This window comes from Amblyomma maculatum, chromosome 1 (genome assembly GCF_055883805.1).
Source record: "Amblyomma maculatum isolate TAMU_Amacu chromosome 1, ASM5588380v1, whole genome shotgun sequence".
Lineage (NCBI taxonomy): Eukaryota > Metazoa > Arthropoda > Arachnida > Ixodida > Ixodidae > Amblyomma > Amblyomma maculatum.
Window position 1 is genome coordinate 93,439,380 of NC_139344.1, and position 17,209 is coordinate 93,456,588.

General features: G+C 46.1%; 1 protein-coding gene across 6 annotated transcripts in view; it reads right to left on the reverse strand.

Annotated features, from left to right (window-relative positions):
• The window catches only part of LOC146203200 (uncharacterized), a 105,436-nt gene that overhangs the window by 66,430 nt on the left and 21,797 nt on the right, over positions 1–17,209 (reverse strand). For 5 of the 6 annotated variants that reach the window (XM_084588559.1, XM_084588556.1, XM_084588557.1 and 2 more), the window contains one exon: positions 8,575–8,682. The exons of the other annotated variant lie outside the window; for it this stretch is intronic. In XM_084588559.1, coding sequence (XP_084444685.1) covers positions 8,575–8,682 — 108 coding nt within the window. The remainder of the gene's footprint in view (positions 1–8,574; positions 8,683–17,209) is intronic. 6 annotated transcript variants of the gene reach the window in all.

The window sequence follows — 17,209 nt, forward strand, 5'->3', positions numbered from 1 at the left end:
TGCCTTTGATGTTTTTATCTCTCTTGAAAGTGCGCAAGGCAGAAGATTTTTCTTGTATTCACGTTTTTGTTTTGTTGCTTGTTCCTGTAAAACAAGCAAGTTTCAGGTCTGAATATCGTTTGAATTTGTTCTTTCCATTTTCTTTTTTTTTTCTGTTAACTCGTGTACTTCATACTCCGGCTGCCCAGCCCTGCACACAAACGATAGCACTTATGCGGCTGGAACAAGTATTTTGTGCACAGAGTTGAATAAAGGATATTATTATTATTTAACATACACTAGCTGACATCATACAGCACAAGGGCGCCTTGCTTTTCACCTCCATCTAAAGGCGGGCACTGCGACAGGGATTTGATCCTGCACCCTTGGGCACAGCAGTCGAGCACCCTCCACTGCACCACCTTGGCGGAGCCCTCAGAGGAAACACACGAGTCCTTAAAGCTGGCGATTACACGCATGCTGAGAGGAGCACTATCACGCTACTTTCACGACGTGTGCATTGCTTAGCATGTGAGCGGCCTCAAGACTTACCTTAAGTTAATTGTATCGCCTCGCTACTCCTGGCATGAAGCGGGAGGTGACTCGCTACGCCCACTCAATGTACGTGTGCCAAAGGGTGAAGCCATGTGGTGGACCCAAACCTGGGATTATGCAGCCGATCAATAGCCAGGCTTCCTGGCAAATTGTGGCTTGTGGTGTCATGGGACCATAGTGAAAACCAATTTCTGCTCAGTCACAAAGCCCCACCACGGTGGCGCAGTGGTTAAGCCGCCCGACTACTGTGCCGGAGTTCCCGGGTTCGAACCCCACCGCCAGCGGCTGCGCTTCGACGGAGGCGAAACGAGGCGTCCATGGGCTGTGCAATGTCAGTGCACGTTAGATCCTCTCCCCCCTCCGCCAATTCAATTTTGTCACTGACCATTTCACAAATGGGTGGAATTTTTCCCACTGAAAAAGCTGACGGCACGCGTAATCATGGGGAAGCTGATTGATGCTATTACGCGGTTTGGTTATACTGAGCAGTTGACAGGGACAATGTGTTGTTACGGCCGAGCTCTTCGTGGACTCCTGTACTTGGCCTTTGGCATTAAGCCCAGAACCATGCCCAGGCGAATCCCACAGAGTGCGTGAACTGCAACAGCAATCATATGGTTAAGGTCTCTTCGATTTGCCTGCACCAGCTGCACCAGTTCGAGTGCAGCACCGCCGCCCTCGTGTTGTTTAGGTGCAGGACTAGTTCAGTACGAGTTTTCGCGTAATGCCGCCGCTCGGCCAAGAGCAGACGATGCTGCGCATCGTTCTGCAGAGCTTTGTGAAGTCAGTCACCTTCAGAACACTGACTCGTCACTAACAGACACGAATGGTGCATATAAAGAGTAGCTATTACGCATGCTGTTGATTAAGATTTTGTTGGTGGTCAGGAGCGGTATTATGTGTAGTTGTGGCCACAATATGGCACCTTAATTCGTGCGTGTTGTCTTATGTATTTTTATTTTTTGTAGTGGCACTGGTCTTAACCTAAGGAACGTGCAGCTGCGAACAGAAAGCAGTTGAGATCGAATCATTTCCGCACTAGCTACTGTACGTGCCAGCATGACCTAGCCGCTGAGTGATTCGAGATGCGCGGGCCAAGAGCGTGCACAGCGACTCTGCGAAATGAAACTTTTCTCCCACGGGGTACCAAACATAGACGTTTGTGAGTCAATATATACACCGCGCAATGAGGCACGCGTGTCTTTTCAAAAGCAGCGCTTGGACTGACTACCAGAACTCTTGAATTTATTATTGCTGAACCATAACAAATGTCTCCCTAAGGCAGTCTGATTTAAACTAGTCGTGGCAACTGCTTACATTCTCGTGTCCAGGCGCATGAATGGCACCTTCACAGAATATAACGACCATGCAGCCGTGCATATGTTGAACTTGTCGCAGTCAACCGCACTGCATGTCTCCATAGTTGCTGTCACCGACTTTTAGACAATTGGTAGACTTTCCTCACGTGTACCCATTTCAACTGAAAAAAGCATGTTTTCAGATAAATTTCCAGCTGGATTGCCATTTTCCAGCTGGAGCTTGGCTGCAAAGGTGTCAATTTTCCAGCTGGAAATCTGAACATTCCAGCTGGACATGACTCCCGGTTCCAAAATCCAACAGGAAATAGGTGCCATTCCAACTGGAACTGCCTTTTTCCAGCTGAAAAAGCGTGGTTTCCAACTGGATAATTTGGATACAAGAATCCATAATCCAGTAGGAAATTAGTTTGTTTTTTTTGCCTGGGCTAGGTCTACAGCAGCAAACGCAAACCACCCTTTGCATTATTGCATCGAGCCATATATACCTTGGAAAGCTTAGATTCAGCACTGCGTTATTGCATTGAGTAATATACCTTTGGAAAGCTTAGGTTAAGTGCAAATAAGCTGTGCTAGTTATTGACCCGAATTAGTGTTAAGTAGTTAATTGCAGCTAAAATGAAACTTTGGACTATAGATGGAAAGTTATGTTGACCATAGCTTTCATAATGCATTTACACTTGACGTGTAAATGCATTATGCTAGTTAGCTAGCTGAACTCAGATAAACAGAGCTAATGTCTTACTAGGCTTAACAAAGTTTAACTGCTTCAAAATGTTTTTTGAAGCAGGTCTGCAGAGTGTGCCTGTAAAATTAAATTAGTCGTGAGTGCAGCGGCCGTCAGCAAGAAAGTGGATTTTGCGCTGCAGTCGGTAAATTGAACAGAATGTAGGGTTGCGGCTCAAGCTGGTCTTCAGTGAAATGTAGCTAGTACATACAGCAATGAGTGAACCATTCAGGCACAATAAAAAAAAACATTCATCTCGCATACAATTAAAATGGCTGATGTGCTACAATGCTAAGAATTGTTGCTCACAAAATATTCCCCTACTACTACATTTTAACCATAACCATTATTGATTGTTCAAGCTTCATAACTAGAGCAAATTGGTACAAAGATTCCGGCTGGTTTTTCATTGATGGGAAAAGTTTCCCACAGAAAAATATAATGCAGAATTGCAGTTTCAGAGCAACAGCTCTCAAAGCAGAGGTTCCCTGCCATCGCCTAGTAGTCATATGATGAATGTGAAGCGTGTGTGATAACATGAACCCCCTCTGCACTTTGCCCGTGTCCCAGACAAAACCAAACCATACTCGTTATCCACACATGCGTGGAAGCATATTGTAAGACACATTCAAGTAATGAAAAAAAAAAAAAAAACAATATGAACTTGCTAGCGTTCATTACTCGCAGTACCATGGGTTTACTTGCCAATAAGCTTTTCAGGGCCAGCCTTCATAGTACCCAAGCAGCAGATGCACACCTCCAACCACAAGCTGGAAAGATTAGCTCCTCTACAAACCACTATTTTGATTTAGTAAAACAAGCAAGGCATTCTAACATAATCACAAACACAATCAAGAGGCTGTACCTTCCCATATATCATTGACAGCAGAAAGCAGACTCTATAGTGCTGTATTTGACAATGTGCAAAACGATAGAGCCCCGCAGAATATTCAGCATGATCAGGACCTCATTTTTATGCATCATACAAATTGATACAGCAAACACATTAGGAAACAACGCAACGCAGTGCGACACAGCGAAACGCAACGCGGGAATGCAGCGTCAGGTGATGCTTTACAAGCAGTGAGAGATGCACCGTACCTCGCAAACAACGCCGTTCTTTGTCAGATCAAAGTTTTTTGACTAATGTTGTGAAGCCACTGTTTTTTGTGCGAGCCATCATGTTTTCCTTGAAGTATCATGAAAACCGCATAGCCATTGTTAGAATAAAAAGGTAGCGCAAAAGAACGAGGATGGAGGAAGGGACACAAACACGAGCATTCGTGTTTGTGCCCCTTCCTTCATCCTCGTTCTTTTGCGCTACCTTTTTATTCTAAGAATGTATCACCAACTCGCCCAGCAACAAGTTTTATTGACGCGTAGCCATTTTCACGCCGCTTCCTGCATTTATACATGCAACAGCAGGGCATAGCACTTGCACACTGCAAAGACAGCACAGCGCGGATTATTCGCTTGCCGATCCCAGCAGAAAAATGACACAAAAGAAAAACAAGCAAAACACCGGATCTGCGCATTTTTAAGGGCATCGGCCGAGAGACGAGTGGTCATGCAGGACAGCAGGCGGAGAACCGCACCTCAAGGAAGGGGCGCACAAGGGCCGACGAGATCGCACAGCAGCGACGAAGTGCAAAGGTTGGCAGAACTTTCAAATGAGCAAGAGGCTTTAGGGTGACCCACGAATGGTTTGCGCATGCACAGTGAGGCTGCATACCGAGGCACATGATGTCACGAGTCAGCGCAGTGGCAGACCACCTGTTGAATGGCGCAGCTTGGGGCCATGCTTACGGCGCATGCACAGTTGTGGCCTCGGACAGGTACAGCAAAACTTGCATCTACAAGCCTGGTGTACCTTACGCTACAAAAGTAGCTGGGAAAAAGACAGCCTTGTAGCCAGCCGAGAAGGGAGCCGACAGATGCCACGTTGACCCTAGCGGCATCGAGAGCCAAGCCATTCAGGAAGTGGCCGCATTCCTGAAGCTAGAGCTTGCTGTCACAACCAAGCAGGCAAGAAAAACGGTTTCCGGTCGGCCATGGGGTGGTCAAGCAGGAGTTGGAGGAATGAGCGCCCGAGTCTACCCCAGCGCTGCTGCAAAGAGGCTGCTTTGGCGCAACTCGGGACCCATGGCCTCAGCTTCACCAGTGGGAGCAGCTTGCTACCACGCTGCGGCGTGTGCGCATGCCCTTGGCTGAGTCCGCGATGAAGGGAAAAGAGGCAAGGCAAAAGCAAGCAGTAGGCCCACTGAGGGAAGGCCTCTCAATGAGACTACGCAGCACTGCCCGCCGCTTCCCTTTTTGTGTGTGCTTCCCCCTTTTGGTGGTGTTCTTTCACTCCAGTACACGAGCGAGACGTTATCTTGCTACGGTGATTGTACTACAGCAGTTGTATTTGAGTGTTGCCAATAGCAGTGTAATTACTCGGCAGAATAAAGCCTGCTAAGAGCATGCAACTCATGTTTGTTCTCTCTGGCTCAAACCCGCCGTGGTGGCGACTTACCACACTGCAGGTTGGGGGTCATAGTTTTGAATGTTAGGGCTGGTACCATGGTGCTAAAGGCAACTTCTGCATCTAGCGCTTTAAGTGTTATTACAATAGTAAAACCCATAAACTGGAATAATTAAAAAATGTATGGAAATAGAGGGGCTCGTTATGAAATCATATAAAGAGAGCCAACAGTCAGTGACACCAAAGAAAGCATAGGGGATATTTTTTTGATGTTGATCAATGTAACATAATAATTTAATTATAGAGATAATTGATTATAAAGTAGAAGAAAAAACGACCACAAGCCACCAGTGTAATCCGAACCTCCGAATTTTTCTTCTGGTGCTCTATCGACTGAGATATGGCGATGGCCGTTCAATCTACTTTTTTAGGTATTTTATGTTGCAAGTGGCCTACCATTGGGACTGTTCATCAGTACCACCCTCCATCATAGCGGCGGACGTGGACAGTTCTGTTATCACTAGTGACAAGTTAACTCGCCGGGGTGGCGCAGTGGTTACGGCGCTCAACTACTGTTCCCAAGGATGCGGGATCGAATCTCGGCCGCGGCGGCTGCCTTTTCATGGAGACGAAAAGCAAGGCACCCGTGTGCTAGGTGATGTCAGTGCACATAATATAACCCCAGGTGGTCGAAATTTCTAGAGTCCTTCACTATGACGTCTCTCATAACCTGGGTCGCTTAGGGACGTTGAACCCCACAAACAAACCAAACCAACCAGTGACAAGTGCAACGTGATCTAAACAGAAGGGTGGAAGCTGTGTAATACCCCCTTACGCTACCTACAATATGAAGCCCAGCAGCTTTGAGGCATTTGTTGAGCTAATGAGCAAAGAAATGCTGAGGGGAAATAAGAATCTCATTATGAGATACATATGAAGGGAGCCAACAGTCACTGACACCAAAAAAAAAAAAAAAAGGGATAATAAACTTTTTTATCTGGATACACTAAATGTGTGATGAGTGTTTTTCTGATAATGTAGCCATCACTTCTTGGCCCTGGAATTAATATGGAAAGCTTCATTCACTCTGCATCCAAAGTTCATTCGTAGCACTTCAAAGAGGCGCATGTGGTGCCCCTTTCTTCATGTTTGCATCCTGTCTAATGGTAAAAATGGTTCCCTGAATAATGACGTTCGCTCCCCTAATCGACACCGACATTTGAATCCATCATTAACATGAAAGCATTACTTGGCTCATGATGAAAATCTTGCATGAGCGAGATCTGTCGGCAGGGTGTGTCCGCGAGATTCTGCGTGATATTAACACAGTTCTGCCTAACATTTAAGAAAAAAAAAATCATCCTCCACCGGGAATCAAGCTCCTACCACTCCGATCACCAATCAAGCGTGTTAGCTGACTAAGCCACGCCAAGCACGTGAGAAATGTATCTTAGTTCTCCTTGTCTAGTGTTCCTGCCACCTCCAAGGCAACATAGGAACACGACGCCTTCACCCTGGGCTCCAGGAGGAAGCGTGGCGCATCCCATCTGCCACCAACAATGAAGACCAAGCCCCACAGCAAGCGAGCGCCATCGCCGCAGAGTGGACCTCCTCACCTCGAATCCAGCACGGAAGAAGCCCATGTCGTGCCCTGTGTGATCGGCGGGATTCTGTCAAATAACATTACAGTAGAACCAGCCTCAAAGGCTTTCACCTTATCGCTCTTAGGATTTTAAGTGCCTTTCGCACCATTCTCAACACACGACTGCTCTTCCCCTCCTTTCCCCCATCTATCGTCTTCACACCGCTATTCAAACCCTTGTGTCAACGTGAGGATAGAGCCGAGCCGGCTCCTTCCTCCCCCAGCACCCCCACCCCACTACACTCAGTAATAAAAAAGGATTCACGTTAACCCTAGGCTACACAGGCTTAGTTAAAGCGGGTCTTTCTGTGTTAGTAGGTAGCCTACGTTGTTGCACCGTACTCTTCAAGGCGGAGTTTAAGTGTCCCCCGTAATTTTTTGTCTCCTTTGCTGTTGCATGCATTCAAAGTGAGGCGTTATATCACAGTGGCTGATGGGATAGCGTATTCAGGTGATGCACAGTTTGCTGGTTTGATTATCGGTACTCCTTGTTTAAGCACCTCGCTTCTTTTGACATCACATTCCTATGTGAAAAATTCCCTGCCTGTTTCATTGAGACTGAGATAAAGCTGAGATTATTCCTTTCACAGTGCCCTCTTAAATGTGATACTGCTATCAGAAACACTTCAAAATGCAGTTTTAAAACAGAAAAAGCAGCAAATAGAGCCCAATCTGCATGGCTGGCGGTGCTGGTATATCAACAGTGTTTCTGATGTACTACTAATGCATGTCACTAGTATCGCTGGAAAAACCTCCTGGATATACAAAGAATGGTTGGAACAGTGCCTCCAAGTGATGCCTCCCTTCATGAAGAGTCTTCGATGGTGTGCAAAACACGGCACAGAATTTGGAGTTGGCATGCAGGAGAGAGAGAGAGAGAGATAGTATTAATGTACAGTTAACACTTCTGAAGCCACAAGTCCAGTGCTGCTTGTAGAAATTAGCTGCCCTTCAGTTACAAAACTGGAACGCTTTAAAATTGACTTGCACAAAAAGAAAGCTACCAGACTGCCAAACGTGATTGAAATGATGTGAATGGACAAGGAAGCCCGCAGTAAAGGTTTCTTTTTTTAGTTTTTTAACTATGCATATGGCAAGCTCAACGATCCCTACAATTGCTCTTTGAAGCCAAACCCCTGGCAAAAATGCAGAAGTGTTGTACGAGAAAAGACACATGGTGAAGCCTAATGGCCAACTTGTCTTGTGTTAGCGCAACACACAGAGAATAAGCTCATCAGCATGGAAAGCATAGCTGCAGGATGGCTACTTTGAATTAGTTCACGCCAGAGGAGTTCAATTGAAATCAGACTGATTTCAAAATGGTTTTCAATTTCTGGCCAGTTTGAAATGGTCTCTTTTACTGGATTGATATCTGCCCTTATCAGCGGCATAAATCTCCTCCTGTGAGAAAGATGCTTGTGCAGACAAGGCTAGGGTCGAGACCAGGCAGTTGCTAGGTACATACCTGGAGATGAAACCATTCAAGACAACAAGGGACAATTAGGAAAGAAAGTTGTAGCACATGAGACCGAGGAAACTGAGTCTCCCTCAAAAAGAATAGCACATCATGCATACAGAGCTATTAGCTTCATCCTGCAATGCTGCATGCCTTTTCTTTTTATATATATATATATATATATATATATATATATATATATATATATATATATATATATATATATATATATATATATATATATATATATATATATGTATATATATATGGTGTCCTCCTCCATCCTGGCTGATGTCACGTGCAGCTAGAACATTGCAACAAACAAGTGGAGCACAGCATAGCCAAGGCAAAGGGGGCCACCACAGGTTGGTTTGGGAGGTGTCCTCGGCAACTAAATAACCATCATGCCGCAAATGTCAGGCTGCATATACTTACGGCATCCAGGCAGCCATAACAGGTCTTCCAGTACTCCCATGCCCCTCAGCAGCTTCACAAAGTCCTGGAGAAACACAAGGGAAGGCCACGCACTGTCTTGCATCCACCCTGCATCCACGTTCCTTGATGTGGAAGCACACTCCCTAAGCACAGGTCAAACCAATGCTTTCCCCACCTCACCTATCTATGGCTGCAATAATGAGTGGGGTGGAATAATACAGCGCTCACTGTCCCAACTGTCTAGAGCATTTTGGGACACATTCACAGCATACCCTGCACACACCTCATACGGCCCATTACTTTTCCTTATTTCCTGAACTGGTTGGCCACACGAACAACCAAAGGTCCTTAACAAGGCACTTGCCTTTTTTATTTTTTTCTTGTGGGGCTTTAGCACTGGTCTCGTATATTAAATCTTTTTGTATCCTTTTCCACAGAGATATATTGAGCGCTGGAGCTTTATTTCTTAATCGCAATCAACAGCCATCCAGACTTAAACAATTAGACGTACTGTGCAGTTATCTTCCAGACCATGTCACCACATTCAGTGACTGGACAACACCGGGTGACGACGACGCTCAGGACTGACCCGTGCTGCTATTCCTCTGGGAGTTTGCACGTGAGGCAGGCATTGACAAAAACACACAAACGTCAGCAAGATGCGTGATCGATCACAGAGTACACGTGGAAGACTGTGAGGTCGCGTTCCATGACAGCCGAGCAGCTGTGTGGATAGTGTTTGCGTCTGGTGGTGGTATCATGTGATGGAAGGGTAACGTGCTTGCGTTGTTGCCAATAGATAGGCTGGCAAGATGACATTTTTAGTGAAAAAAGAAAAAGTAACTATCATCATCATTTTACCGACCGACCAAATGTAAACAGCAATGACCGCGCCAATGCTTGTTATATAAGTGTACTGCTGCAATTCCTATTTCCGAGGTCCCAATTAGCTCATGGGCAGAAAAAATTTTGCAGCTTACTTCCTCAAATTTCCGTTAATGTGGGACTTCTTTTTAAAAACTCTTCGCTTTTGAGAGGGGGCAAATGCATTGAGCTCTATGGGCATTCGGTGGGGCCACTGAATTTATTTATTGCCACGAGAACTTCGTTCTTGGGGGCTTTCGTTGTTGAAGAATTCAACTGTATTTGGTCTTTTTTTTATCACTTAAAAAAAATAACTTGCCATCAATTGCTTCCTGAGCAGTTGAAAAATGCCAAAAAAAAAACAGTGAGCATGCTCAGGAACCCACCTGTCTCTCATTGCAAGTGCTATAATGCAGAAATGCAGCCTGGGGATGCATTTCTGCACACACTCGTCCAACACTGCTCGCACTCGTTGACACGCCCCTCCAACTGGTACTGGCTTGAGGGTGAGGAGGTAGTCGTCTAGACGGCGTAGATGGCGACAGCCGGTTGTCACCGTGCATGCTCGCACCTGAGCTAGCTCATCGGTCCAGACGTCGCCAGGTGGCACTCAAAGGGGCAACCCAACCGAAAGCTGACCCCTTGGCCCACCATTGGACGAAAGGGAAGAATACACGCCCACTCTCCGTAGCGGTGCTCGACACTTGAAGGGACCAGAAATCGGTCGTTTCCTCTCCTTTGTCCGGTCGTCAACTTGTTGACGGGACCCCACACGATAACTGCCGCCGGGCGACGAATTGCTCCCTTCGGCCGGCCGTTGTCAGGTGCAAGGGCGGCAACATCCACCACAAGGCGCCGGAACGGCTCACTGATCAGTGGCACAAGTTTCAGAGGTGCCTTCTGTTTATCCTGCGATTTTCCCACACTTTGACAAGTGTCACACGTCTGTACGAATTTCTCAACAGCCTTAAAACACCCTGGCCAATACAGTTCTCTCAACAGCAGAGCCTTTGTTTACCTGATGCCGAGATGACCGGACCAGCCGCTTCCATGACACAGCTTTAAGATGCTTATCCTATACTTTTGTGGCACCACTAGCTGGTCGTAGTGCATGCCTTTGGAGTCTTTGTACTGCCTGTAGATTATTCCTGCGCGCTCTTTCAAAACAATGTTCTTTCTCACCAATCCTTCACTAACCTGACACTTCAAATTTTCGAGAGTGTCATCGCTCCCCTGTTCAGTCGCTATGTCATCTCGGTGCACTCTCATAAGCTCAGGGAAGCCGTCCAGTTGGGGAAGCAACAGAGAGGTTTCAAATTCCTCACTGGACTCACTAGGCAGCGCAGAAGGCATCACATTCTCAAAAGGAACCACCGCAGCATCTACATCAGGATTTCCCTCACAGAGTGCATGCTCTTCATCTTCATCCAAATGATCTAACTGGGCTGCGATTTCGCGGGCTTTAGAACTCCTAAGCGCATGCATGGAACAGTCCCCATAGCTCAAGCCCCTTTTCTTTAGTTGGTCCTCTGAGCAGTTAGAAAAGAGGTAAGGGCACTTATCTGACAGAGTCACTGACACTGCCGCCTCTGTATGCAGTACTCCGAACGCTAACGGGCCCTCAAGTCTGAAACATGCAACAGGCAAGCAAACTATCTTCCAGTGCCACCTGTCTGACCCACGCGCACTCGCTGGTGAAATCTTGTAGTGAAACGAGCGCGGGGTGCACCACATCCATCGTGGCAGTGGAGTAGCGCAGAACATGACAATGTTTCCCATTTATGGTCATTTCAAGCATGTACGGCTCCAGCAAGCACATGTTTCCTTGTCTAGTGTGGTGAGCGAAAAACTACATTTGCCCTTCAACAGCCGCTCGCAATGTGTCCAGGCTTGTTACAGCCAAAGCAAACTGCAGGCTTCCTCGTCTCAAGGATTTTAGCACGATCCTTCTCCCTCCTTTCTTTGTCAACTTCGTTTCTCCCGGCTGCGCTGTTTTCGCGGTCCCAGTCTTGTTTCCTCCTCTCCCTGCATAGGGGGTACTCGGCTCTTGTTCCACGATGGATGCCTCATGAAATCTTTCTGAGACTTTCTGAGCAAGCACGTCGGCCGCCTCGCACTGCAAAACTGTCTAGAGGTGCTGGGGCTAGGTGAAACGAGTAATCCCGTTTTTCTCGCATGCGCGCTCAAAGTTGACAAGGAAGAACCCGATATCCTCACCCATTGTGAAAGCTGACAAGTCTTTCACTTTATGCGGCTTAAAGCCCAATGGCCCCCAACAGCGGCCATGCCCGCTTTCGCCACTTCTGCCTGTGCTTCTGCTCGCCTCACTTTCACTCGCTTAGTCTCTAGCTTCATTTCCTCTTTTCTTTTACCTTCCTCAATTTCCTCTTTTCTTTTTCGTTCCTCCTCCTGCGCTTTGCGGTTCATCTCCTTCCAGCATTCCACAATATCCTAGTCTTCATAATTGTTGCTTTCGATCGCGCTGACAATCTGCTGCTTTCTTTTTTGATTTCCCAAAATCAATCTCCAATTCCTCAGATATCAAAGTTAGCTCCGTTATTTGAAGCTTTCTCCAGTCCATGACTGCCCGTATTACCAAGAAGAACACCTTATGTTAAGCCTGGCAAAACTCAAGGAGAAAAGGCGACACACTCACCAAACCGAAGCAAGGACACCACCCAAACCATTCCACAGCTGCCATCCAGTTGTTGTGACCCAGGTTGCGTGTTGTAGAAACGGACTTTGAAATGAGATAGAAAACTTCATATACAGTATTTACATGGTAGCGTTTGGTTAGTCGGAGACGGACTTGAGGAACAGTCTCCTTTCTACAACCCATGAAACACACTTGTCAAGTTTTTATAGGGTTGATTCCCTATGTTCCCTAGATGAGAGGCAGGCCAGATTATTACGAAAGAGTGTCTGTCACCTCACTCTACCGCACTCTCACACACTCGCCCAACACTGCACGCACTTGTTAACACGCCCCTCCAACTGGTCCTGGCTTGAGGGTGAGGAGGTCGTCTAGACGGCGTAGATGGCATCAGCCGGTTGTCGCCGTGTGTGCTTGCACCTGGGCTGGCTCATCGGTCCCAACGTTGCCGGGCGGCACTCAAAGAGAAAACCCAACTGAAAGCTGTCCCCTTGGCCCATCACGGGACAAAAGAGAAAAATGCACGCCTACTCTCTGTAGCGGTACTCAAAACTTGAAAGGACTGGAAATCAGTTGTTTCCTCTCCTTTGTCCAGTCGTCGACTTATTGGTGGGACCTCACACGGTAATTGCCGCCGGGTGACGAACTGCTCCCTTCGGCCGGCCGATGTCAGGCGCAAGGGCGTCTAACCGTCGCCGATGCTGGGCACTCACAGCCGGACGATCCCCCAGCTCTGGCTTGGGAGGGTCCGAGGCGCCTGCTTCCAGTCTCGATCGTTGTCGCCGTTCTTAAGATACGACTCGGCGGTCTCCGCAGCTCGTCCGATCACAATAATGTGGTGTTTTCTGTTTACAAAACAGAGTCAATGTGAAATCACAAACAATGAGGAGCTGTACCATGGTGGTAGTGGATCGTGCCTTGATTCAATATCAGTAAGGGAATTTAGTATTCCCAGTTCTTGGCATTTATCTTCGAACCGGAGTAGCAAGGGTTTGATTAACTGGGGTCTTTTGTTGAACAACACTCTGGAGCCGCACTTCGTAACAAGAGGGTAGCATATATGCTTTGGTAATGAACGTATTTTGAGGAGATATGAAAATATAAGCATGTTTCTTCTGTATTTGAGGGAGGGTTAATTTGTTTCAACGTGGAGACTGTTTATGGGGGGAAGAGGTTCTCTATGCACCAGATGCGAGATGCAAGCCCAGATTGTGCACAGGGTCCAGTCATTTTAGGTATGATGCTCTTGCAGGCCCGTATACTACACAACCGTAATCCAAACTAGACAGTACAACAGAGTGATAAATGCGCAAAAGGCGTGTTCTATCAGACCCCCAGTGTTTTCTTGAAAGAACCTTGAGTATAGTTAGGGATTTGGTAACTTTCTTTTTAAGAGTATTGATATGAGACAAGAATGTGAGTTTCCTGTCAAAAGTTATCCCCAGGAATTTGTGCTCATTTTTAACCGGTAATTCGGTCTCGTTCAGATGCAGAGTGACGTCATTTGTATTCCACGTCTGAGTGAAAACATAACTGCCACTGTTTTTTGTGAAGAAAACGAAAATCTATTTTTGTCTGCCCACATCACTAGTTTATTAACTGTTAGCTGTACTTGCCTCTCACACGTTGCTACGTTCGAGGAAGTTCAAGCTATTTGAAGATTGTCGACGTAGACAGAGTCCATAATAGATTTTAGTATTAGTGGAAATCATTTTTACTACAAAGAGCGTTGCGCTTAAAATACATCCCTGCAGAACACCATTTTATTGGGTAAAGGTTTTTGACAGTGTAGTACCAAGACACATCTGAAATGTATGTTTGGATAGAAAATCGTTCAGAACTTTCAGGATTCAGCCATGGATCCCTAAGTCTACTAGGTCGCGTAGCATCCCGAACCTCCAGGTTGTGTCGTACGCTTTGTCCCAGTCAAAGAAAACGGTGAGGCAGTGCTGCTTGTGTATAAAAACCTCTCTGACTGTGTTTTCGAGGCAAACCAGATGGTCTGTTGTTGAACATGTTTTTCTAAAACCGCATTGGTTGATGTCCAAAAGTTCATGAGATTCGAAAGTAAACATTAATCAGATATTACGAACGCTTTCAAAAGATATGGATAGACAGCTGGTGAGGGCATGGGCCCATAACTGCTTGGGGATCAGTGGTTTTCCTGGTTTTAGGAATGGTACAATTACCGCCTTCTTCCAAGCCTCTGGCAGTATTCCGCCAATCCATATTTTGTTACAAAATTTCAAAAGTGCTTCTTTTGAACATTCAGATAGATTGGCGAGCATTTTATATCGTATTTAGTCAGGACCATGGCTTCCACTTGTTGGAAGTCTTTGTTTCTCAGCTGCTTTGTGCTTTAAGAAAGATTGAGTGTAGTGTGAGGAACTTGAAATTGTAGAGAAACGTTCCCCTAATATATAAGCTTGCTCCTCCATACTGGTTTGTACACCTGGGGCTGTCAGAAGGAGAAGAGTGAGGGGAGAGTAGGTACCATTTAGCTTATGTACCTGCTCCCAGATTTTTTTTGATGTGACTGAACTACTTATTGAGGATATGTAATTTTTTTACGATGTTTATTCAGCGCTACGACAGATATCCCGAGCTTTAGCTCTGACCTTTTTAAAAAGTATTAAATTCTTATATGCTGGGTATTTACGAAAGACACCCCATGCCTTATTTTGTTTTTTCTTTGCTGCTCTGCATCCTTGCATGTACCAATATTTTTTTATTTTTTCTTACTACTCCCGAACTCTGAGGCGCTAAAAATGGAGGGTGAACAGAATAAATCTAAGCAGCTCATTTTTCTGGAGCTTGGAGAGCAGTATGTTTTCTTTCCAGTGTTTAGAAGGCAGATGTTGTTACATAAAATAAAATCTAAAATATGACCTCTAGTATCGGTTAGTTCACTTCCCCGAAATGATGAGTGGGCATTAAAATCGCCAACTATGAGATATGGTTATGGAAGCTGTCGCAGAAGCTCTTCCAAGTCAGCAAGGGCTATGGTTAAATGTGGTGGCAGATACAAAGAGCATATTGTTAATGTTTTAAAATGGACGACAGTAATTAAAATCACCGACTATGAGATATGGTTATGGAAGCTGTTGCAGAAGCTCTTCCAGTCAGCAAGGGCTATGGTTAAATGTGGTTAAATTTTGTTTTTAGGCTGATTTCGCTAGTTGCAACATCATTCCTGACTACAATAGCAACACCTATAGAGAGCTTACCTGACTGCTGCTCTCAGTTGCACCGAAAGACTATAGTTTTTTCATAACACCTTTCTGTTGGGATCCTAAGTTTGTCTCCTCTATACATAATGATACTGGGGAAAATGAGCCTAAAAGTCTTTTATGTCGCTGTAGTTTTTAAAGAATCCACGACAGTTCCAATGAATGAGGAACGCCATGTTTAACGAGTTATGGTGATTTGATTAAAAACAAGTTCGTGGTTTGTCTGGTCAAGTTATTACGTTTTTCTCTCTTTTTTTTTTGTGTTCGAGAGAGCTATTCTGCTTCTGCAGCAGTGGCAGAGAAGGGGTTGTATCCACTGCCTGCTCAGAGGCAATGGAGGTCCGCAAATGAGGTGTGGATGTGTGGGTTTCTGGCTTCTCCTGTTGGGGGGAAACCATGTGGGATGCCGCCTGAGAGGCTGGCGGGCCCTGTTTCTGCAATGGCAGGACAGCTCCTGCTGTTCCTGCCTGGAGCAGGGATGGTCCTGCCCAAAACTGTGCCTGGGCAGAGACCAGGTCCTGTTCTGGTGCGCCGCCCGCACGCTCCACAACATTGGAGTAGTTTGGTTTAGCAGTGAACACAAAAGTGCCCTGTGCAACAAGGTAGCACTGATATGACTCTTTAAATGTTATATTTTCCTTTACTTTTATTGTGATTATGTCCTTTACCTTCTTCCAAGACGAACATGACCGCGAGTATGTGGCGTGTCCACCAGCACAGTTTGCGCAGTGTAGTGTGGCATCACACTCATTGGATTTGTGATCATTTGAAGCAAATTTGGCACATGTTTGTTGGCCATGGCAGCTCAGCCATGACCAAATTTTTGGCAGTTGAAGCAAAGTCCAGAGTTCGGGATGCAGGTTCAGATGTCTACTTTGATATAGCCTACTTCTATGGAGTCGGGGAGCTTGCTGGAGTTGAAGGTTAGGACTATGTGCTTTGTCGGCACATCTTGGTTGTCTTTTCTGATTTTGATCCTGTGCACTCTGATTACATTTTGTTTGGAATGGCCTTCTAGTAGTTCTTCAGTGAGAGACAGGCGGTCCTTCTCTGAGGTCATACCTTGAACAGTGTTCAGCAATCTGTGGGCAGTGACTGTTACTGGGATGTCCCCAAATGTGACAATATTATGAAGATTTGTGTACTGGTTTCTCCTTTGGAGTTCGAGCAGGAGATCCCTACTGGCCAGTTTGCTTACTTTGTATCTAGGGCCTAGGATGTTTGTTAGGGACTTAGAAACTACAAAAGGTGAAATTATCCGGGCAAGTTTTCCTGCGTTTTCTCTGTGGATGACATGGTGCTTGGGGAAGATTTCTTGTTTCAGGGAATAGAATTCAGCTGCTACATCGGTCTGCCCTTTTTTTAAGGCAATCATTTGGTTATGCAGACGATGCCATAAAAAAAGTATGCTATTCAGCCATGGTGCCAGCCACCCACCACGGAGCCCAACAAGGGCACAGGACAGGAAATTGCGAACAAGTCTTGCATCTGCCAGCTGTACACCATAACTAACCTAATATGGGGCAACATAGGGGAGTTACTCCACACAAGGTTAACCCTTGCCGCCGGGAAGTAAAGAAAAAAACCAGAAGAGAGTACAGGACAGGAGAGTTGTAGGAAAGAAGATGGGAAAGTGAAAGATGGTGGGGAGGACAGGAATAGGCGACTGCAGATTTCCCCCGGGTGGGTCAGCCCGGAGATGCCGCACTAGATCGTGACGTCTGGCACCAATGGAGCCGTGGTGTTCGGAAGAGGGGAAAAACGCGATAGAGTGAAGCGCAAGAATGTGCCCACTCTTCTGCTGAGCTTTATCTCTCCCCTTCCTCTCTTTCTCAGTCTTCCTTCACAGCAGCATGCACTATGCATGCGCGGACAAGCCAGCTCAGCC